This window comes from Elephas maximus, chromosome X (assembly GCF_024166365.1).
Source record: "Elephas maximus indicus isolate mEleMax1 chromosome X, mEleMax1 primary haplotype, whole genome shotgun sequence".
In the NCBI taxonomy this organism is placed as follows: domain Eukaryota; kingdom Metazoa; phylum Chordata; class Mammalia; order Proboscidea; family Elephantidae; genus Elephas; species Elephas maximus.
Window position 1 is genome coordinate 159,964,681 of NC_064846.1, and position 23,317 is coordinate 159,987,997.

Here is a 23,317-nt window from a genome sequence, read left to right on the forward strand (position 1 = left end):
CATTGCTGGTGGGAATGTAAAATGGTGCAGCTTCTGTGGAAAATGGTTTGGCGGTTCCTCAAAAAGTTAAACAGAATTACTATAGGACTCAGCAATCCCAATCCTAGATATAGACCCCAAAGAATTGAAAGCAGGGACTCAAACAGGTATTTGCCCACCAATGTTCATTGCAGCATTATTCGTAATAGCCAAAGGTGGAAACAAAATGTGGTATATAAATACATTGGAATAGTATTCCACCGTAAAGAAAAATGAAGTCCTGATACGTGCTATGTCATAGATGAACCTTGAAAACATTATACTGAGTGAAATAAGTCAGACACAAAAGGACAAATATTATATGATCTGACTTATATGAAATATCTAGAATAGGGAAATGCTTTATTAGTGGTTACCAGGGGCTAGGTGAGCCCTGGTGGCGTAGTGGTTAAGAGCTTGGCCGCTAACCAAAAGGTTGGCAGTTCAAATCCACCAGCCACTTCTTGGAAACCCTATGGGGTCCCTATGAGAACGGACTGGATGGCACCTAACAACAACCACAGGGGCTAGGGGGAAGGGGAAGAGGAAGGAATGGGGTTTTATTGTGGAATGGGTAGAGTTCCTCTTTGGGGTGATGAAAAAATTTTGGAAACATTATGCTGAGTGACAAAATCCTATCATAAAAGACCATATAGTGTAAGATTCCACTTACATGAAATATCCAGAGTCAAATAGGAAAATCCATAGAGACATAATATAGATATAGTGGCTACCTACAGGGTGAGAAGGAGCCCTGGTGATGCAGTGGCTAAGTACTACACCTGCTATTGAAAGGTCTGTGCTCTGAACCCACCAGCCGCTCTGCAGGAGAAAGACATGGTGGTCTGCTTCCATAAAGATGTACAGCCTTGGAAACTCTATGGGGAAGTTCTACTCTGTACTATAGGATTGCTATGAGTCAAAATTGACTCGATGGCAACTTTTTTTTTTAGGGAATGGGGGATGACTAAATGGGTATGGGGTTTCTGTTGGGGTGATGAAAATGTTCTGAAATCGATTGTGGTGATGGCTGCACGACTCTGTGACTATCCTAAACAGGGCTGAGATGTGCACTTTAAATGGGTGAATTGTATATGTGAATTATATCTCAATAAAGCTCTTTTTTTTTTTTAAAGGCTTGTGACTCGCCCAGTGCATCCCATCTTTTCTATACAGCGGTACTAGCTGCAGTGATGACACTACTTTAAAATATTTGGGTCTGAATCGTGAGGTGGGTAAAATACAGGGTAAAGACCCCGATGGAGTCACAGCATTTCATAGGCCAAGCAGGCAGCGCACTTGGTTTGCAGCTGGTGCATCCTGGTGCTCTGTCAAGGTCACGATGAAAGTCAGGGCAAGCGGACCTGCTGGACTCAGGAGGGCTATTGGCTTGGCAACTGTGCTCAGCACAGCAAAATCAGAGGTGCTTTAAATAAGCACCCGTTGGTTTTTTTTTTTTTTTAATCCTGAAGGTGGAAACCCTGGTGCCGTAGTGGTTAAGTGCTACGGCTGCTAACCAAAAGGTCGGCAGTTCGAATCCGCCAGGTGCTCCTTGGAAACTAGGAGGCAGTTCTAACTCTGTCCTATAGGGTCGCTATGAGTCGGAATCGACTCGACGGCAGTGGGTTTAGTTTTTTTTTTTTTTTTTGGAATCCTGAAGCTCGGTTAAAACGACGTCTGTATTTGGTTTGGAAATGAATATATTCAACTAGTGCTGGAAAGGTTTCACCCTGTATGATGTGGGGAGCAACTCGCTCTCTCAATAACCTCAAATTGTCTTGAGAAAAAGAAATTGGGGAAAAAAAAAGTGTGATTGGAGTTCCTAGCGGTGGAACGGGCCCTGGGCACTGCCCCGGGGAGGCGGCAGGGGGCGCCCTCCGGCTCCTGCCCCGCGGCCCTCCAGCCCTCCTCCCCCGGGCTCGTCCTGACGTCTCCGCCCCCTCCTTTTCACCCGACCTCAAAGGGCGCTGGGGGCAGCGGGGCCGGAGGTCCGTGGGCAGCGAGGGGCGCGTGTCGCTCTTCTCCGCATCCCAGCGCCCCCACCGCGCCCAGAGCAGGTGCTGGCTGCAGCCTCGCGGGGCGGAGGCGGCCCAAGGGAGGCGCGCGCCGACCGGGTGCGCATGGAGAGCGGCGGCTCGGCTCCGGCAGGGACGTTGGCTGAGGCCCCGCAGTGCCCGCCGCCGCCGGGGACCCAGGGCTCGGCGATGCCCGCGGAGCCCGACGGGGCGGCCGAGGGCGCGGCGGCGGAGGGCGCAGGCGGGCCGCGGCGGGCACTGCGGCTGGTGTACGTGTGCAGCGAGAGCCCCGCGGGCGGTGCGGCGTGCGGGCCCGAGGCGGGGGCGCGGCAGTGCCTGCTGCGGGCCTGCGAGGCCGAGGGCGCGCAGCTGGCCTCCGTGTCCTTCGGGGAGCTCGACTTCGGGGAGACGGCCGTACTGGACGCCTTCTACGACGCAGGTGAGGACGGTCCCTGTCCCTCCCCACCCTGCCTGCCTCTTTACCCTCGCAGGCGCCCGGCCCCGTGCCCTCCTCCTTTTCTGGTCCGCTCCCCATCCTTGCGCCCCTGACTCTTCAGACAGGACCGCCGAACCTTTGGAGAGGTTAGACTAGGTAGCATTTTCACCTTTTACGGAGAAGAACATGGAGCCCCCTGGCGCTGAGACCCTTTATTCTTCTGCCCCACAACCTATAACCCAGACGGGGCTGAGCCCCCCGTCCCCCAGCCATCCATCTTGTATTGTCTCACTTCTGGCCTGTCCCTTACAGCAGTGGGGCCCAAGCTCACTTACACATTAGAATCACCTGGGGAGCTTTCAAAATCCCGGGGCCCACAACTCTTCAGACAGGGATTGGACTGTGGGATAGAAAATGCTACTGGTGAAGAGTGAGCTTCTTGGATCAAGTAGACACGTGAGACTATGTGGGCAGCTCCTGTCTGGAAGGGAGATGAGAGGACAAAGGGAGTCAGAAGCTGGCTGAATGGACACGAAAATAAGAGAGTGGAGAGGAGAGTGCTGTCTCATTAGGGGGCGAGCAACTAGGAGGATATAACCCAACCCTAGCAAGGTGTATATAAATTTTCGTATGAGAGACTGACATGGTTTGTAAGCTTTCACTGAAAGCGTTAAAAAAAAAAAAGTCCTGGGGCCCAGGCTGCACCCAGAATCAGCATCCCAACCCTCGGGCCTGTTTAGTGCTTCCCAGGTGATTCCGTTGTGCCGCCCAGAGTGTCTTACAGTTGTGTGGGGGGTGTCTGCGGGTGGGGGCGGGGTTCCTCTTAGAAAATTCACGGGGTTCTTTTGCATATTTTAATTCCTGCCCAGAACACACGATGACGGTGTGCTGGGTATGTTTTACCCCAGAATGCACAAGTATTTGGGGGTTCAGGGTCTCTACTGTTGTCGAAGGGGGGACACTAGATGTCCAGCGTCACTGTAATAAGAGTGTCATAAAGAATCCTGTCTTGGAGGGGGAAAAAAAATTTTTTTTTGAATGGTGGTGGATTAATTCGGAAAGGGACAATGATGGTTGTACAGCATGGGAGAACATAATCAGTGTCGCTGGATTAATACATGTAGGAATTGTTGAGTTGGCGAATGGTTTGTTGTTCACTACATTAAAAAACCAAAACCAGTAGCTAAAATCAGTACTTTTGATGGGCAAGAGCTTCTCCAAACCGACAAGGTGTGGATTGAATTGTTGCTGTATTTCCTGTCACCCCTTTGGTATCTGTGTGACAAGCCTTCTGGCACTGGGGTGACATTCACAAGCTTGTATGTAAGACAGTAATTACCTGGGAGTCTTGTGCCTCAGTTTCTCTGCTGGTGGAAAGTGAGTAACAGTGCCTACCTGGACCCTAAGAGCATATGAGAAGACCAATGGGGTGGCGCTTTTACCCTGGTCACACCATTCCCTAATAGTAAGATAAGTTTATCTGGATTCTTTGCCTAAGGGCAGCCAAATCTATTTTTCTGCCAAGCAAATCTTCCCCACCTGGAAGGGGTGGGGGGGGGGGTCAGTCTTGTTTAAATAAGTGGCAGCTGCTGTTTTGTTGTTAGGTGCTGTGGAGAGTCGATTCTGACGCATAGTGACCCCATAGGACAGAGTAGAACTGCCCCATAGAGTTTCCAAGGAGAGCGTGGTGTGGATTCGAACTGCCGACACTTTGGTTAGCAGCCGTATCACTTAATCACTACGCCACCAGGGTTTCCAGGACAGCCACAAGCAGACTTTTAACCTAAGCAAGAAAATGTGGACACTGTTGTGATTTGATTTTTAACATCTAGCATACATCTCCAAAGACTGGAGTCTTGAGTTCAACAGAACTGTCAAAAATTCAGGAAGTTGGGATCCAATCACCCGGCTACTTCGGTATTTGGAGAACAAAACATGTTTCCCCTTTTTTATCCAGAAGAACCCTCCTCTTCTAGACATGTCTCAGCTCCTTCTGTGTAATTGTTCATCCCTCTCCTCTCTTGTTACAGAATTCATAGTCTTGACTCTGGCTGAATTCTACACGTTTGGACCATAGCTACTGTGAGGAGCCTCCTCTACTTTCTTTGTACTGCGTACGGTGTCTCCCTCCTGGGCGTTCTCAGTGCTTATGACAAATGAAAGTCTGAGAAATCCTGTAGGAAGGAAACCTGTGCCACTTTGGCTCATGTTTTCACCACGGAAGCCCTGTTCTGGATGCTGTAACAGTAGTCCGTATGGTAGAACCTCATCTCCCACCTATTTATTATCAGTGTAGGCTTACTCTTCGGGTTAGTTTGGTGGTTAGTTAATAACCAATCTAAGTTAGGGCCTCCACCTATATGCTAATTTTCAGACATCTTGAGTTAGCTATTAACCATACAAATGAACAAGGACAGCCCCTTTGGTCAAGCCCTAAAGGGAGCTGCCCCAGGCACAAGTTACCTACTGAGACCTGCTGTGTTTGGCTTTGCTTAGCTTCTCCCTTCTTGGAACCTCACTGAAATTTTTTTCTTTCTTCAGCTATGTTTACAGTGGTTTTAAATGATTTTTACAGTGATTTTAAAAAGTGATGTATTACTACCTACAACAGGGAATCCTTGGATTTCCCCAGCTGCAGATTCATCAGTTGGCTTTGCTCTCTCCTGATAAGTCCCCCTTTCTGGCTGGCTGTTTCATACAAAAGTCATATGGGCGGGGAGGGATACAAAGTGTGGCAGAAATAGCTGGGTGACCACCAAAGATTCCTGCTTCCTGATACATTTCCAGCACCTTTTGTGCCCAGGTGGGGCATGTGACTAGTTCTGGCCAATGAAATGTATGTAAGTAGAAGAAATGTATGTTACTTACTGTTGGGCCAAGGTGTTGACCTATGTGACAGGTCTTCCCTGTCCTCTCTTATCCGTTTCCAACCATAGGATGTATAATGGTTTAAAGACAGGAGCCCTGGTGGTACAGCGGTTAAACTCTCAACTGCTAACCGGAAGATTGGCGATTTGAACCCTACAGCAGCTGTGCAGGAAAAAGATGTGGCATTCTGCTTCCATAAAGATTTCTAGCCTTGGAAACCTTGTGAGGCAGCTCTCCTCTGTCCTCTAGAGCCTGAATAGACTGGATGGCAACAGTTAACACAACTGTGATGAAACAAACAATTGGCCGCCAGCGAGCAATCTTTGCTACTGTTTGAGTGATTCCTGAAGATATCTGTCCAGCTCCTTCAGAATGCATTTTCGCATAGAAACCACATTGAAAATGGTGGTAGAGACACAGTGTGGTTATGATTTTATTAAGAAATAAGATCCATTCGAATGATATATTTCTGAGTCTGAAAGTTTCTGTCCTCAGTGATGCATATAATAGGAGAGACTAGAAGAACTCTCACTGGACACACGAGAATAGAAACAGTGGTTTCAATTTTGTGGTCAGATTACAGGGTTTTTTAAAATTCTTGTCCGCATTTTCCATCATGTGTCTTACTTACTATAGTATGCATGTGAATTTTATTTAAAATGAGCTCAGTAGATTAAGGATGGCGTTGTTGCTATAAAGGCTTCTCCCTCCCTCCTTGTTGCTGGGGACAGTGGCCAGGTTGCCCGGGCCGGGCAGTGGTTACTTCATGCCCAGGAACCAGGCTCACGAGGCCCAGGTCGGACCTCTGCTGGACCTGTCTCCTGCTTGACCACGGGGTCCCCTCCCTGAGCCTCCTTCCTTGAGCTGCTGCTGTTGCCACTGACTCAGCATTGAGCCTGGAACTTTCCTCAACTCTCGGTTAGGTGGGTGGGCTGGCTTTGAGGAAAGAAGCATTGCTCCTGCAGCATTTAATTGAGGCATTGCTCCTTGAGCCTGGAGTGCATTTGTGGGCTGGCCTGCTACCCCACTGGCTGTGCATTATTTTATTAGTAGGGCAAAATGGGGTTTCGGTTACTAGTAGTCAATTTATAAACACCTTTTTGGAATACAAACCATAAACTTTGTTTTTTAAGCCTTCTGTGGACCGGGCTCTGAGGCAGGTGCTGTTTAATTTTTGGTCAAATGATACAGTGGGGGTAGGACCGAAGGTCTACGGAGGGGACTGGAAAAATTTGTGTTTCCCAATTCCTCGCACAGTCTTTGAGCTCTTTGGTGTGATGGGAGTTGGCAGAAACACCTGGTGGTTAGTGGGACTTGGTTGGGGGTGGCAGTGGGGGTTGCTGAGCAGAAGGGAGTTGATTGGTGGCAGGAAGCTGCTCTCACAGGACTCAGGGTCTGGGGGAGGAGGCAGCCCAGGGATTGGGTGGAACTGGATGCAGGGGGATGGGAGGTGGAGAGAAGGCACAGAGAAGCAGGCAGCCTTAGATAAGCTGGCTTTGTCTTCTCTTAATTTTGTTTTTTATTATGCAAAGTTTCAAACAGGCACATTACCCAGCTTCAACAATGACTAACATCCTTATATTCTTATGCTTTCCCCACTCCCCGCCCTGCCCTTACTTGATTTTTGTTACACTTTTTAAGTTTTTTCATGTACAATATTATATACATTGAAATGCACACGTCTTAGCTGTACAGTTTCCCATGAGGTGGAATCGACTCGTTGGCAATGGAGATTTGGATACGCTCACCTGTGCAACTCAAACCAATATCAATATAGAACAATGTAGTATGTTCCCTCAGGTCCCCTCCTCAACATTCAGTTCCCAGTCCACTCCTATCTCTGACCCCAGGCAATGACTGACGAGCATTCTGTCACTATAGATTTACTTTTTTCAAGAGTTTTGTAGAAATGGGTTCATACAGCAGGTAGTCTTCGGTGTTTGGCTTCTTTCTTTCAGCAGGATCTTTTGCAGTTTGTCTGTATTGTTACACATATCAGTAGGTCGCTCCTTTTTCATTCTAAGTGCTATTTCCCCATGTGAATATACCACAGCTGGCTTAGCCATTCTTCAGTTGACGATGTGTGGGGTAAAGTTACTAAAAACAAAATCTACTCCCTACCCAGAAAACCTCTTCACAAAAAAAAGGAAAAGAAAAAAAAGGCTTTATTCCTGAATAAGCATTAAACCGGAATGGGCTGCCTCACAGGCCCTCCATTATGAGAGATTCCCAAGGCGGGAAAGGAATCTAATCCTTTGCATAGCTGAGTGGCTACAACCCATTCAATTCTCCTGTTCGAGATAAAATTGCTAATTTTCTAATACCTTTATGGCAGGATACCTGAAGTTATGTTAAACTCTAAGCAGGAAACTGGGAGGTAGAGGTGATGTTCCTTGATGGTTACATTTCAAAAGAGCTGACTCCCAGGTCCCTGAGGAAACAGCCTGGATTTACATGCTTTTCTAAGAGAGAAAAATTTAGGGTTGTCTAAAGTGAATTCTGAAGAACGGGAAGGAAGGGAGCCCCTCTTCCTTTATATTCAAAGGGGAGAATGAAAACCTCTTTGCAATTTGTAACCTCCCCTATGTGTTACTATAAAATAGTTCACATTTATCTCCATTGCTGTGTCTACCTTTCTCTGGGCAAGTTAGAGTTGCCTAAATATCCAGGATGTCTGTCCATAGTAAACTGCAAAGCAATTGTCAAAACTAGGATAAGTTGCTTTAAAAATTTCAGTACAAGCCCTGCCTTGGAGAATAACCTTGAAATACCCTACCAATGGTGAAAGAACAAGCCTATCAGATTCTTGTAGCTATGTGCACACATTCTTCATCACCTTGATTTTCCTAGCTGTTATGACGTCTTTACTGCTTGTGATTTCTAATGGTTGCCTTTACTATTTTGCAGTTCATCACACAGTTTTATCCATTGCAAGCCTAAGGAGTAGCTTAACCCTGGAGCCTGATCACGTAAACTTTTAGCTAAGAGTTCTTCTTTCTAGGTCTAACGGATTTCTCCTGAGTTTTAGGCAATCATATCAGTAAACACATTTAAATGATAACTCAGGCCTTTTAGTAATTGTTTCATCTTCGCGAATAAGTATTTCCCAGATGCCAGATACAAAGACACCCATGCCATTATCCAGTGTCAGCCTTATTAGAGGGCATTGCTTGGTTGAAGAGTACAGATTGAACTTTCAGTGTTTAACACGCATAGCTCTGATTCTGTTTTAATTCTTGGGGACAAAGCCACCCCATAGGCCATTTTTCACATTGGTCTGAATCAGTAGTTGCATTATTATAGTAGTCAATTCAATCTCCATGAAAAACAGGCATCCACCTTTGTTTATCTACCTATGCTTAGACTGGGGCAAACTTGTATCCTAACATTAATTTAGTGACAGGAGACCTGCCTTCTGCAGTCTCTTGTCTGTAAAAGCCAGACTTCTGTTTGCCTATTAATTAGATTAGTTCTTTTTTTTTTATTGTCGTGAAAACATACACAGCAAAATGGAACACCAGCTCAACAATTTCTATATGTATGATTCAGCGACACTGATTACACTCTTGAAGTTGTGTGACTGTTCTCACTGTCCTTTTCCAAATCACTCCACCACCATGAACATAAACTCAATGCCCCCAAAGCAAAACCTTCCCCTTCCCCCTCCCTCCCCTGATAATCACTATTATTTTTTGGTTTCTATATATTTTAGTATTTCATATAAGTGAAATCATACAGTATTTGTCCTTTTGTGGCTGACTTATTTCTCTTAGCATTGTGTTTTCAAAATTCATTCATGTCGTGGCATGCATCAGGACTTCATTTCTCTTTATAGCTGCGTAATATTTCATTGTGTGTATAGACCACATTTTGCTTATCTGTCCATTGGCTTGATGGACATTTTGGTTGTTTTACACCTTTTGGCTGTTGCTAAAAGTGCTACAATGAACATGGATGTACACATTTCTGTTTGCGTTCCTGCCTTCACTTATTCTGGGTATATACTTAGAACTGGGATTGCTGGGTAATATAGTAGTTCCACGTTCAACTTTTCAAGAAACTGCTGAACTACTTTCCACAGCGACTATACCATTTTCATTCCCACCAGCAATGGGTGAGGGTTCCTGTCTCTCCGCATCTTCTCCAACACCTATTGTTTTACTTTTTTAAAAAACCATTGCCGTTTTAGTGGGATGAAGGGGTATCTCAGTGTGGTTTTGATTCACACCTCACTTACGGCTAATGGGAAACTGGTGTAGCGGTTAATAGCTATGGATGGTAACCAAAAGGGCGGCGGTTCGAATCCACCCGGTGCTCCTTGGAAAGTCTGTGGGGCAGTTCTACTCTGTCCTATAGGGTTGCTATGAATTGGAATCGACTCAATGCAATGGGTTTGGTTTTTGGGTTTTTAATGGCTAATGACTTGAGCATCTTTTCCCATGCTTGTTGGCCATTTGAATATCCTCTCTGGTGAAATGTCCATTCAAGTTTGATTGGACTGTCTTTTTGCTGTTCTCTTTTGGTTCTTTGTGGTCTCAATATCCAATTGCTTCCTTAAATATGAACAATTGTGTAATTCTAAACTAATGATGATTATCTTGGAGCTGTTTTATAGCTGATTAATGTTGGACTTTACAAGTATTAATTATAGAACCCTCTGGTGATGAGGCAAATTTCTCCAAGCTTCCTATGAATGACCAGAGAAAATAGCAGGTGTCTTCAAACTCTTCAGGAATCCTTTACCACAAATAATTTCTTAGTCAACAAACACAAGAATTTAGACTCATCAGCTAGACAGACAGAAAGAAAAATCAAAACAGATCAAATACAGGGAAACTGCAGACAACATCACCGAAGTCAGAAGTCAGAACAGTTAGTTGCAGGGTTAGGAACTGCAGGGGTAAATGGAACTCTTACTTACTTTCTTAAGAACGTACAAAGCTGTATAGTGATCAGCCACCTTTATTAATTTTACCTTCCTTTTCTACTGGAAGTATGGGTGGATTACAGGGTGAGAGGCCCTTTATCTTATTTTTAAAGCATCCCTTGATCGAATTCTTTTATAACTGGTATTCTTCCTTCTAACTGAGCTCGACAAAGAATATCATTTTACGCAGGACCACGCCTTATTCTTTTGGTAATGTATTTTTATTGGTTTTGTATCTCAAACCAGTAACCTTATTCCCTAAGGGCCCAAACGATCCTTCCAGCTTGGGGTGCTTGTCCAGCGTGGTGTGAGACTGCTGCTCTCTGTCACACCCCTCCAAAAGGCACATTGTAACCAAATCAGATGCTTTCCCCCTGGAGCTCTATAGACCCGGGATAGCCTTTATGTAGCACAGCAGGTGGCTCCCAGTAGGATCATAGGATTTAGGAAAAAGAAAGAAAACTTGCTCCTCAGTCGGAGGACCCCTCTGTGGGGGAAAAAGTAGGAAAAGGAACAAGGCTGACCTGAAATACTAACAGCCTGTGTTGACCAGATGCAAAGTGAGAAATTCCCTCAGGAAACTGCGTGATAAGTATCCCCAGCATCACCAGATCCCACCTCTTGTTGTTAGGTGCTGCACAGTCAGTTCTGGCTTGCGACCCCTGTGTACAACAGAGTGAAATGCGGCCCGGTCCTGCGCCATCCTCACAGTCACTGCTCTGCTTGAGCCCATTGTTGCAGCCACTGCGTCAATCCATCTCTTTGAGGGTCTTCCTCTTTTTCGCTGACCCTCTACCAAGCATGATGTGCTTCTCCAGGGACTAGTCCCTCCTGGTAACATGTGCAGAGTATGTGAGACAAAGTCTCACCATCCTCTCTTCTAAGATGCCCTCTGGCTGTACTTTTTCTTAGATTTTTTTGTTCTTCTGGCAGTCCGTGGTATATTCAATATTCTTCGCCAACAGCACAATTCAAAGGCATCAATTCTTCGGTCTTCCTATTCATTGTCCAGCTTTTGCATGCATGTGAGGGATTGAAAATACCATTGCTTGCAACACATTAGTTCTCAAAGTGACCTCTTTGCTTTTTAACACTTTAAAGAAGTCTTTTGTGGCAGATTTGCCCAATGCAATGCGTCTCTTGATTTCTTGACTGCTACTTCCCTGGGTGTTGATTATGGATCAACCTCTGAAACCTAAATCTGTTGATTTTCAGCCATTGTCCTATACTCCTTAGCTTTCTGGACTTTTCCTAATTCCCTCGTTCCAGTACTTTCTGTATCTTTCAGAGTCGCTTTCTATCTTCCCTCTTCACATGACCTCACTTCTTTCAGTCTGTCAGTGATGCCATTGAGTTTCCCTTGTTTTTACCACCCATCTTCAGATATCCTGGCTTCCGTCAATAATGACAGTTTCCCATCTCCCTTTGTTCCCTTCCTAGGCTGGCCGGAGTAAGGCTTATTTTCTTTAGTAAAAAGCTCTGCTTTAAATGAAAGTTTACAAATCAAGTTGGACTGTCATACAAAAATTTATACACACCTTGCTATATACTCCTGATTGCTCTGCCCCTGAGACAGCACACTCCTTCCCTCCACTCTCTGTTTTCGTGTCCGTTCGGCCAGCTTCTGCCCCCCTCTGCCCTCTCATCTCTCCTCCAGATAGGAGATGCCAGCATAGTCTCATGTGTCTACTTGATCCAAGAAGCTCATTCTTCACCAGTATCATTTTCTATCCCATTGTCCCGTCCAATCCCTGTCTGAAGAGTTGGCTCTTTAGTAAATAGTTCTGAGCAGTTAACACCAAACCGGAAAGCCAGTTTCTGTTGAGTAGATTCTGACTCATGGTGGCCTCACATGTTGCAGAGTAGAACTGTACCATAGGGTTTTCAAGATTGTGATCTTTCTGAAATAGATCACCAGGCCTTTTTTTCTGAGGTGTCACTGGGTGGGTTCAAACCACCAACTTTTTGACTAGTAGTCGAGCTCTTAACGGTTTGTGCCACCTGGGATCTTGCAGTTAATACATTTGTTCATTTCTTTCTTTCTCTAGGATGTCCCAAAATGGAGCACGTAGCTGCTGCTAAGATTTGAGTAATAGTCTATTCTTGCCATCCTACCACCTTTTTCCTTAACTTTGGATACTCAACAAGAGAGCAGAGGCAAGGTAGTTACCACCACCAGAGGGTGATAAATCTGATCTTCCCTTACATCCAGGCCAATCAATTTTGAGAAATCCTCAACAGACCACAGATGGTAATCACTGGGGGATTCACCCGTCTTCTAGGTGCTCCTCTGCCATTTCTCCCAGCTCCTCTTTAGTGGGAAGGCTTCAAGCACAGCTGTTAGCAACCCTCTCATGATGGGTATCCGAGTCCTCAGGTCTTCCATAATTGTGGGGGATGGGATGGCGGATAGTCGGCTTCCCTTGGCCACCATACCCCTTGATCTTGTAGTCCTGGATGTACTTGCTCCCTCAAAGGAGGAAAGTCTGCTGATTGCAGAACGCCACACAGCAGCCAGTACACGTCCCCGTGTGTGGGGCTGTATACGGAAAACACGCTGCAGGATACTTCTGCAAACTTCTGGGGCACAGGAAAAAGAAGCCTTTAAATGAGCGATATCAGCTGGTGAGAAAGGCATGTGGATTACCTGGGAGGCCTGTGTAGCTTCTCAGTGGCATCAGCTTTGCTGGTGACCCAAATAGGAAGGTCTAATTTTCCTCATATCGAAACAAGAAAAATGTAAATTACCGGCACTTTGGTTTCCCTTCCCATGTTGACGTTTGTCAGTGTAGCACCTTGATTATTTGCCTTTTCCCAGGTGACGAGTGCAGCTACTCTGCATCCTGTCGCCTTCATAACGCAGTCCTTTACCCAAGTTCTTGAGGATTCTGTGATCCTGTGTCTTTACCATTTCAGTTTTGCTAGCTATGTGGTGTGTGGAAGTCAAGGGACTCTTGGAAGTGGAATCTGGGCTAACTCACGAGGAACGTAAACCTGTGCCCTTGAACAGAGTAGGTAACTCATTACCTGCTAAAGAAGATGTGCCCTCATCCTTCTCAGAAGAACCGATTAAGGAGGGGAACTACCCACCTAAGAGATGGTCACCTTCCTCTTTCCCTAAATGAGCTGGAGGCAGGGAGGCGTAAAGAGAATTATGGGAAATGGGCAGGGATGATGGAGGAAGGAGGATGAGGATGATGATGCTGTGAGAAAGAGTCTTTAATTCTCCTAGTTCATCTTCTGCTTCCTTCCGTCTTTCCCTCCGGTTCTCCAAATCTTTTTTTTTTAATTGTGAAAATACACCAAAACTTATACCAAGATAACTTCCACATTTACAACTGAGTGACATTGATTACATTTTTCATGTTGTGCCACCATTACCAAATCATTTTAAAGTTCACTCTTTGGATGCTGTTCATCCCATCAACACCCGTCATTTATTTGTCTAGGACGAGGCCGCTCCAAGAGCCTTCTGCGCAAATATGTTAACTTGTTGAAATTAAAAGAATCCCCTCCGGCCACTGCAAGACTGGATTCTGGCTATTGAGGCATGCGTTATGCAAATCAGAAGATCTGCACATTCCTTCTTAAAGATCCACCTACGAATAAGGAAATTGGTACAGGAAGGAAAGAAAAAGAAAATTGGGAGATGGGATAAAGAAAAATGGCTCTCTATCCAGCAATGTGTCAAGGACCAGCATCACCAAATGAACTTGAACTCAGTCCCCTCACAGGCTGCGGGGAGGACACCGCTGAGGAGGCTTAGGGTCCAAGCCAGGATAGAGATTTTCCCTGGGCAGGAGGGAAAGCAGGTTATGAGCAGGGAGAGGAGGCAGCTGGGGATGGTGGGGTTGGTGATGCTCTGTGTCTTGGACTGCCTGGTTGGTCCATGGTTTTTCACTCATTATACAGTGAAACCTATGAGAGCTGGAACTTGACAGGACTGCCTGATTTTTCTGGCTCTGGGAAGTTTTCCACCTGTGACAGGGTGCAGTCTTAAACCATTTTTCTACCACTCATTTTAGTGGAAAATATTGGCATTTTCTTTCTCTATCAGGTTTCTACCTTACACAGGTTCCAGCTTTTGCAGGGCTTATTGTACTCTATATATAGGCTCAACATATTCTTTGCATGTATATTTCATAATACAAATAACATTAAAAATAAATCTCTCAGCAAGTTGTAAATAAGGCTGCATTCCCAGCACTTTCAAGAAGCAAAGGGTTTTGTGTTTTATTCTTAGTGCCTTTCTTCCGCAGTTCATGGCATAATTTGAATCATATCATCTCTCACTGCTGCTTTGCCTAAAAGACTGATGGTAGAAATACAAATTGCAGGAACTCCCACTGGTGATGATCAGGAATTAAGTAAACAGGAAGTAGATAGATGCTGTTTCTCTGCCCTCACCCTGTTCTCCATTGCAGATGTCGCCGTGGTGGACATGAGTGATGTCTCCCGACAGCCTTCCCTCTTCTACCATCTTGGCGTCCGCGAAAGCTTCGACATGGCCAATAACGTGATCCTATACCACGACATGGACGCCGACACTGCTTTCTCATTGAAGGTAAAGGCTGTTGTTCACCTTCCCCTGAGTACTGCATTTTGGGGAAGCAGAATTATTCTTCAGTTGAAATGTAACTGTAGCAGAAGAGGATGGAGGAAAAAAAATACAGATTTGCTTGTGTAATCCCTTCCTTCCCACTACAGGTTCCAGCCCATCAGACCACTTCCGGGCCACTGTGGGCACATGTGTGCTATATAGACTGGCATTTGTAGACCTTTCTAGACTCCTAAGGAAACGAAGGCCAAAACCCCTATAGTTTCCATTGAAGCAAGGATACCTTTATGAGTCCCTTGATGGACAATTTGGTCTAAATCTACACATAAAAGAAAAAAATCTGCACTTGATTAATCACATGAAAACATTTAGCAGTTGCCAAAATGGATCGAAAGTTTTAGCATAGACCTCATCAGTATTTAATCTGTTAAATTTTCCCTCAGCCTAAAGCAAAGTGACACTGAAAATGTGTGTCTGCACAGCTCAGTGATGAGAATTTTTAAAATGCATTTTTGCAAGTTCGATACAACTTTTTTTGGATACCATAGTGTTCATTTTACAAATGCTTTTATCCGTAACATGTAAATGCCTCAAGTGAGTTATTCCAAAATTCAGCTAAGATCAAGGTCAAATAGCTTCACATTGGTCAGAAAATCCTGGTCTGCGTCAAAGAATAAAAGATAAGTTTTGTTGACAGCATTGCTGTCAGCCTTGACTGCACTTTAGAATCACTTGAATAGTTTGCAGATATCCCAATACTCAGGCCACACCCCAGACCTGTTATGTCACCATCTGTGGGGGGTGAGACCTGGGCATTGGGATTTTTTGACCTCCCGGTGTGCAGCCAGGTATGAGAACCAGTGGTTCAAAGAGCCAGCCTTCATAGACACTGTTTCTGAATGTCCAGCTTCCTCAGTATTAAAAACACTCGTATTTAAATACTATAATTTTGTGATGCCAATATTGGCCATTTTTGTTTTTCTTGAAATTGAATATTAACCAGCTGTTGCGGGTTCTGTAATGGCTTGGGATTATTTCCTGGTGGAAATAGCACCTGTCTCAGACGCATAACCTGTATGTGTTATACACGACATATACTTTACACAGAAGTGTAAATCTGTAATTACAACACAGCATTGCATTTGAGGAAGTAATTCATATGAAAGCTGCCTAAGCCTCCTAGGGCTGCTGTACCAAATTAACAAAAACTGAGTGGCTTAAAAGAACAGAAATTTATGCTCTCACAATTCTCAAGGCTAAAAGCTCAAAATCAAGGTGTTGGCATGGCTGGCTCCTTCTTGAGGGAGAATTGTCTGTGCCTCACTCCCAGGTTCTGGTGGCAATCCTTGGCATTCTTTGGCTTGTAGATGCGTTGCTTCTACCCCTGCCTCCGTCTTCACATCACCCTCTCCTCTGCGTGTGTCTGTATCCAGTCCCCCTTCCTTCCTCTTATAGGGATGCCAGTCATTGGACTTAGGGCCCACCCTAATCCATGTGATCTCACCTTAACTACTTACATCTGCAATTACCCTATTTCCAAATAAGATCACCTTCTGAGGTTCCAGGGGACATGAATTTTGGGGAACACTAGTCAACCCACTTAAAATAGTGAAAGAAGAAACTTTGTTGTATTTTATATTGTAGAATAGTGTCTCGAAAGGCTGTAAGTCAATCTACATTACTAAAATATTTAGGTTTTTTTTTCTTTGCCTGGCTTTTCATGAAGGTAGTTACAAATGTTTGGAACTTAATAAGCTACACCTTCATATTTTTTATGGATTGAATTGTGTCCTCCAAAAATATATGTTGAAATCCTAACCCCTGTACCTTTGGAAGAGCCCTGGTGGTGTAGAGGTTAAGAGCTTGGCTGGTAACCAAAAGACGGGCAGTTCGAATCCACCAGCCACTCCTTGGAAACTCTGTGGGATAGTTCTACTCTGTCCTATGGGGCCGCTATGAGTCAGAATCGACTTGCCAGCAGTGGATTTGGTTTGGATTTTTGGTACCTATGGATGTGATCCTGTTTGAAAATAGGGTTTTTATGTTAATGAGGTCATACCAGAGTAGGTCGGGTACTAAACCTAATCCTGTCTGAGCGGTGTCTTATAAAAGGGGAGACAGACATAGAGACAGACAGGGGGTGATGCCATGTGACCTCAGTGGCAAATACATCTATAAGCAGCAAAGAAACAGGAAGGATTGTCGGGAGTCATCAGAAACTAGGGAAGAGGCCCACAGAAGAAATCACCACCAAGACCCAGATTTGGACTTTTCAGCCTCCACAACTATGAGAAATTAAATTTGTGTTCTTTTAAGCCTTCCACTTAGTAGTATCTTGTGAAGGCAGCCCTAGGAAACCAAGACGCTTGTTAACCTACATTTTGATGAGAAACATGAAATGAGAAAGTATTTTTCTCAATTCACTACATTTTTTACTCAGTTGCCTTAGTGAAGCCCTCTGGAAAGTCCTATAACTTAGATAAAAGTTTTAATTTTTGATGATATGGAAAAATGTTGCCTAAAATGGAAACCGTAGTCCATTGTATCTGACACCAGAAGATGCAATCTGCCTTGATCATCAGAACATAGAAATCTCAATACATGTAAACCATGTTTTACAGAGCCAAACCAAAAACCTAGCCCGTTGCCATTGAGCCTGTCCACTTCGACTCATAGCGACCCTATAGGATGGAGCAGAACTGCCCCATGGAGAAGTGCCTGGTGGATTTGAACTGCTACCTTTTGGTTAGCAGCCGTAGCTCTTAACTACTATGCCCCCAGGGTTCCTGTTTTACAGGGCAGCCCTGTTAAATTATATATATATATTTGGGGGGCAAGTGTTTGGTGTTTCGGTGCTTAAATGATTACAGCCAATGACTGGATAACCATCACACTAAGGTAACTGGCTAAAATTGTTGTCATAAAGTTTGAAAATTTCTAGACAATCCTAATGGAGTGTCAGGGATCAGAGCAGCCACACTCATTCCATAGGAAGGCTGACTGGGGTGGCCAGTGGCCTTCGCATTGCTTGACCAAGAAATACTTACTGAGCACGTGCTGCAAGCCAGATCCTGGGCTCCTAAGGTGCTTCCCAGGCACATTAGCTGTTGCTGACAATCATGTCGCCTTCACTGGGAAGACAAGATGCAGTCACAGGCCCCAAACTTGAATCTCAAAATATCTTTCGGGCAAAAAACATTGCTATGATGCATTAATTTCCTAGGGCGGCTGTAATAAAATACTGCAAAGTGGGTGGCTTATAAGAATAGAAATTTATCTTCTCAAAAGTTCTGGAGGCCAGAAGTCCACATTCACGGCATTGGTAGGGCCATGGTCCCCCCAAAAGTTTCTAGGGAAAGATCCCTTTCTTGTCTCTCCCAGCTTCTGGTGGCCTCAGCTGTTCTTGCCTTGTCAATGCATCTTCACATGCCGTCCTTCCTCTGTCTCTGTCTCTCTTCTCCTCTCTCTCCTGTCCTTTCTCTTTTATAAGACCACTACTCAGTTGGGACCCCACCCAACTCTAGTATGACTTCATGTTAACTGATAACGTCATCAAAGACTATTTCCAAACAAGGTCATGTTCACAGGTACCAGCGGTTAGGACTTCAACATATCTTTTTGGAGAACAGAGTCCAATCTGTGATAGATGGGAAACTCCTTATAAGCATAAATGCCCCCCAGTCATTCCAAAAGTAGCCAATTATGATAGATTTTCCTTAGTATGGAAACCCTGCTGGCATAGTGGTTAAGTGCTACAGCTGCTAACCAAAAGGTTGGCAGTTCAAATCTACCAGGCGCTCTTTGGAAACCCTAGGGGGCAGCTCTGCTCTGTCTTATAGGGACGCTATGAGTCAGAATTTGACTCAACGGCAATGGCTTTATTTTTTTGTTTCCTTAGTATTTATGAATTCTACAATTCTCAGAGGTTCTTCCTGTCTAGAGCCTGTTCAGGGGCTTCCAAGATTTATTGTTGCTCTGAGATGATGCTGGATGATAAGGGAGAAAATGCTGGCTAATGCTTATGGAAATAAACTATATCTTACATTTTCTTTTTCTTTTCAGGATATGGTAACACAGAAAAATACAGTAAGTATTTCATTTTCTGATTTTTAGCCTTGGTTGTGAAATAGTAAAACATTTGTCCAAAAATAACATAGATAAAAAAAAAATAGCAAAGTTAATTGCTAATCTTGCTTGTTAGTTGTGTTTCTAAGGAGGACAGCTAAAAACCCCTATCCTGCAAGCTACCAGCTGGCTCAGGCCCTTCTCAGGCAGGCATCAAGGGTGTGGGACAGAGGGTAAGGTCAGACAAATGCACATTCTGCCTTACTCCCTAGGGCTTTGGGCCTGGAACCATCCAGGTAGCTGCTCCTTCTGAGGTAAGGTGGTGTTCCATGAACCCCCAACCCCAAGATTCCTTTTGCTGGAGCTTGTACCCATCATGCTTTCCCAACAAAGTTTCCCTAATGATGCGGAACTTGTACCCCAGTTAATATGGGAGCCTAGCCCAAAATTCCCTGCCACTGTCTGAAAAGGAGTGGGTATAACTTCACTTCATTTTGTCCCACTCGTGTGCTGAAGTCTCCTGATTTGGCTTTTATGTTCCTGCCATATCTCCATGTTCATATGAATATTCTAGAGATGAAAAAGTTATTCCGTAAAACAAGAAGAGTTGCGTTAAGGCAGGGTTGTAAAGGGAGCCCCGCAGCCATTGCTGTCCTGACTATTGAGTCTGTCAGAGCTTAGAAATAGCTTGTCCACCAGGAGACAGACTTAGCGTCATTCTGGTACGATTTCTCTACATGGCCTCCCTTCTTCTTCTTCTTCTTTTTAATATTAATTTATTGTGTTTTCGGTGACGGTTTACGCAGCATGTTCCTATTCAACAATTCCTACACAAATCGTTCAGTGACATTGGTTACGCTTTCACGATGTGTGAATATTCTTACTGTTTTCATTGTAGTGGTTCCGGTTCCATTAATCTAGTTTCCATGCCTCCTCACCATCTCATCTTGATTTTAAAGTAATTGTTGACTGTTTGGTCTTATAGGTGAGTTTTCTTAAAGGAGCACAGAGTAGAGTACTTATGGGTGATATTCATTATTTTGGGGACCAATTTGTTATTTAGCTACAAGGTGACCTCAGGTTAGTTTTGGTTCATGGTTTGGAGAGTATCTCAGGACAATAGTATTGGGGAATCGTCCAGTCTTAATCAATCCAGTAGATCTGTTTTGTCTTGTTTTTTTGGAATTTGAGGCTCTGTTCCACATTTTTCTCCCATTCTATCAGGGTCTATCTATTGTGGCCCTGATTAGAATTGTTGGTAGTGGTAGCCGGGCACCATCTAGCTCTGGTCTCAGAGTAGATGAGGCTGTGGTTCATGTAGACTATTAGTCCTATAGACTAGTTTCTTCTTTGAGTTTCCTTTTTTCTCTTTTGCTCTGGACCAATAGTTGTCTCTTAGATGGCCAGTGGCCTCCCCTCTGGTACATCTATCCCCTTTTTCCTTAAAAAAAAAAAAAAAAAAAACCCATTGCCATCACGTCAATTCCAACTCATAGCAACCCTATAGGACAGAGTAGAACTGCATCATAGCATTTCCAAGGAATGGCTGGTGGATTTTGAACTGCCAACCTTTTGGTTAGCAGCTGTAGCCCTTAACCACTACACCACCAGATCTCCTTCCTAAACACCGAGGAATTTCTTGATGTTCTTGGTAATTCTAAATGTATCTTGGCACTGTTCTCCTTGTTCTAAATGTATCTTGGCACTGTTCTCCTTGTTTTTTTTTTTTTTTTGGAGGGGGGTTGGGGGTAAGCGAATAAACTTACTCTAAAGAATTTGGCAACTAATCTCTCTACAATAGTTGGCATTACTTTAGAATTCTGTGCCCACTATTAGCTGTCATGTTTGGTGAGGTGTGAAAATTTAGAGCTTTTAGAAGAACAAAAAGAGTAGCACCTGAAGGTAAAGACTGAAGGGAAATAAACTTTGAGAGGTACTGCTAATGGTCATCTTCAAGTGGAGTGGTATTCCCTTTCTGAAAGTAGGAAGTCGGTTCCTTCTTCCATTGCAGGTAGACTGAAACTAGGGCAGATGGGGGAAAAAAAAAAAAGATGGCTCAACAGAATGGACATCTTGCAGCTAGGGGTGATTAAACATGAAAATGTCAACGTAACTCTGAGGACTCATGAGGCAAGTTTGCTCGGTTGCCCCCTACACATGGACTGGTTTGACATTGCTTGGGAGCAGGGGCCTAGATGGTGTGACCCCAGAGGTTCTGAGAGAGAATCTAAGAAAATTGTACATCTGTGATCATTTTGGAAAGCTTTTTTTTTTTTTTTAAAGGTATGGTCAATAGTGGTGAAGTATAAAGTACCATGAGTGAAGTGTACAGATTATATGCCACAATCTGAACCTGCAGCTGGGTGTTTGAAGGAATTTATAAGAGAAAGACCTGGTAATCTGCTCTTCTAAAGATTATAGCCTAGAAAAATTAAAAATTATATGAGGCACTTCTACTTTGTTACGTAGGGTTGCTATGAGTCGAAGATAGACTGATGGCACACAACAACAACGTGAATGTATGAAAACCAAGATGCTTGACAGTCTTGTTCTTCAGGAAGTCATTTGATGTTTCTAGAATTGTGCTTGGTGACGTGTTGAATTCAGCTTCATTTGGCAAAGGGACCGGCATGTTTGCACCTATTCCTCAGACTAGTTGATTGGCAGGGTTGTAAAGGGAGCCCCGCAGCCATACTGGGATTCTTTGTCATCACCTGGTTTTCAGGTTGATGAGCACGTTCCTGTGTTGCAGGCTTAAGGGAGAAGGAAAGCTTTATTTAGGTATGCTTTACAGACCATACAGTCCGCCCGTTTTACGGGCTCAATTCATTGATTTTTAAGGAAGCTTACACAGTTGGGCAGCCATCACCACAATCCAGTTTCATAATGTTTTCATCACCCTCAGAATTCTGTTTGCTGACCATCTCTGTTCTTATTCCCATCCCCAAGCAACCACTAATCTGCTTTATGTTTTAGAGATTTCCCTTTTCTGGTCATTTCATGGAAACGGAGCCATACAGCATGTGGTCATTTGTGTCTCATTTCTTCCACTTAACATGATATTTTTGAGGTTCACCCATGTTGTAGCACAATCATCAGTAGTCTGTTCCTTTTTATTGCTGAATAGTATTCTATTGTATAAGGAATCCTGGTGATGCAGTGGTTAAGTGCTCGGCTGCTAACCAAAAGGTCAGGGGTTCGAACCCACCAGCCACTCCTCGGGAGAAAGATGTGCAGTCTGCTTCTGTAAATGATTGACAGGCTTGGAAAGCCTATGGGGCTGTTCTCCTCTGTCCTGTAAGGTCACTAGGAGTTGGAATCAACTCAACGGCCATGGGTTTTTAAATTTTTCTTGTATGGATAGTCCACATTTTATTTATCCGTCCATTAGTTGTTGGACATTTGGATTGTTTCTACTTTTTGGTAATTATGAATAATGCCACTCTGAACAGCTGCATGCAAGTTTTTGTATGGACATAAGAAATAAGTTTTTATTTCTCCTAGGAGTCAAATTGCTGGGTTATATGGTAACTCTATGTTCAAAAAATTTGAGGACCTGCCAGACTGTTTTCCAAAGTGGCTTCACCATTTTGCATTTCCATCAGCAAGGGGAGTTCAGTTTCTCCCCACCGTGACCAACACTTGATTGTCTGTCTTTCTTTATAGCCATTCTGGTGAGTGTGAACTGGTATCTCATTGTGGTTTTAATTTGCGTTTTCCTTTTGACTCATGAGGCTGAGGATCTTTTCTTGCACTTATTATCCATATGTAATCTTCTGTGGGGAAATGTCTACTCAAACCTGTTGCCCCTTAGTTTGTTCTCTTATTATAAGAGTTCTATATGTATTCTAGAAGAATTATTTCTTTTATGGATCATGCTTTTGGTGTCGTATCTAAGAAACTGTTGCCTAACCCATGGTCATGAAGATTTACTCCTATGTTTTCTTCTAAGAGTTTTATAGTTTTAGCTCTTACATTTAGGTCTCTGATCTATTTTTAAGCTAGCTTTTGTGTATGGCATGAGGTGTAAGGGTCCAACTTCATTCTTTTTGCATCAGAAATCCTGTTGTCTCAACACCATTTGTTGGAAAGACTATCCTTTCCCCACTGAATAGTCTTGGCATCCTGGTCAAAATCAACTCACCAGAAATGTAAGGGTTTATTTCTGGAGTCTCAATTCTATTCCATTGATCTGTATGTCTGTCCTTAGGCCAGTCCTCCAGTACCCTCATTACTGTAGCTTCATATTAGGTTTTGAAGTCAGAAAGTGTAAATCTTGCAACTTTTTGTTCTTTTTCAAAATGGGTTTAGGCTATTCTGGGTCCTTTGCTTTTATATATGAATTTGAAGATCAGCTTGTCATTATTCTCAAAAAGCCTATGATTTTGATAGAGATTGTGTTGCCAGGCCGTTCTCCCACCCCCTTCTAC

The 23,317-nt window shown here is 44.0% G+C and overlaps 1 protein-coding gene across 1 annotated transcript in view; it reads left to right on the plus strand.

Annotated features, from left to right (window-relative positions):
• Positions 1-2,022: 2,022 nt before the first annotated feature.
• MAP3K15 (mitogen-activated protein kinase kinase kinase 15) overlaps positions 2,023-23,317 on the plus strand; it is a 146,342-nt gene continuing 125,047 nt past the window's right edge. Inside the window, exons 1-3 of the mRNA XM_049871562.1 lie at positions 2,023-2,472; positions 14,689-14,828; positions 18,885-18,908. Coding sequence (XP_049727519.1) covers positions 2,139-2,472; positions 14,689-14,828; positions 18,885-18,908 — 498 coding nt within the window. The 5' untranslated portion in view covers positions 2,023-2,138. The remainder of the gene's footprint in view (positions 2,473-14,688; positions 14,829-18,884; positions 18,909-23,317) is intronic.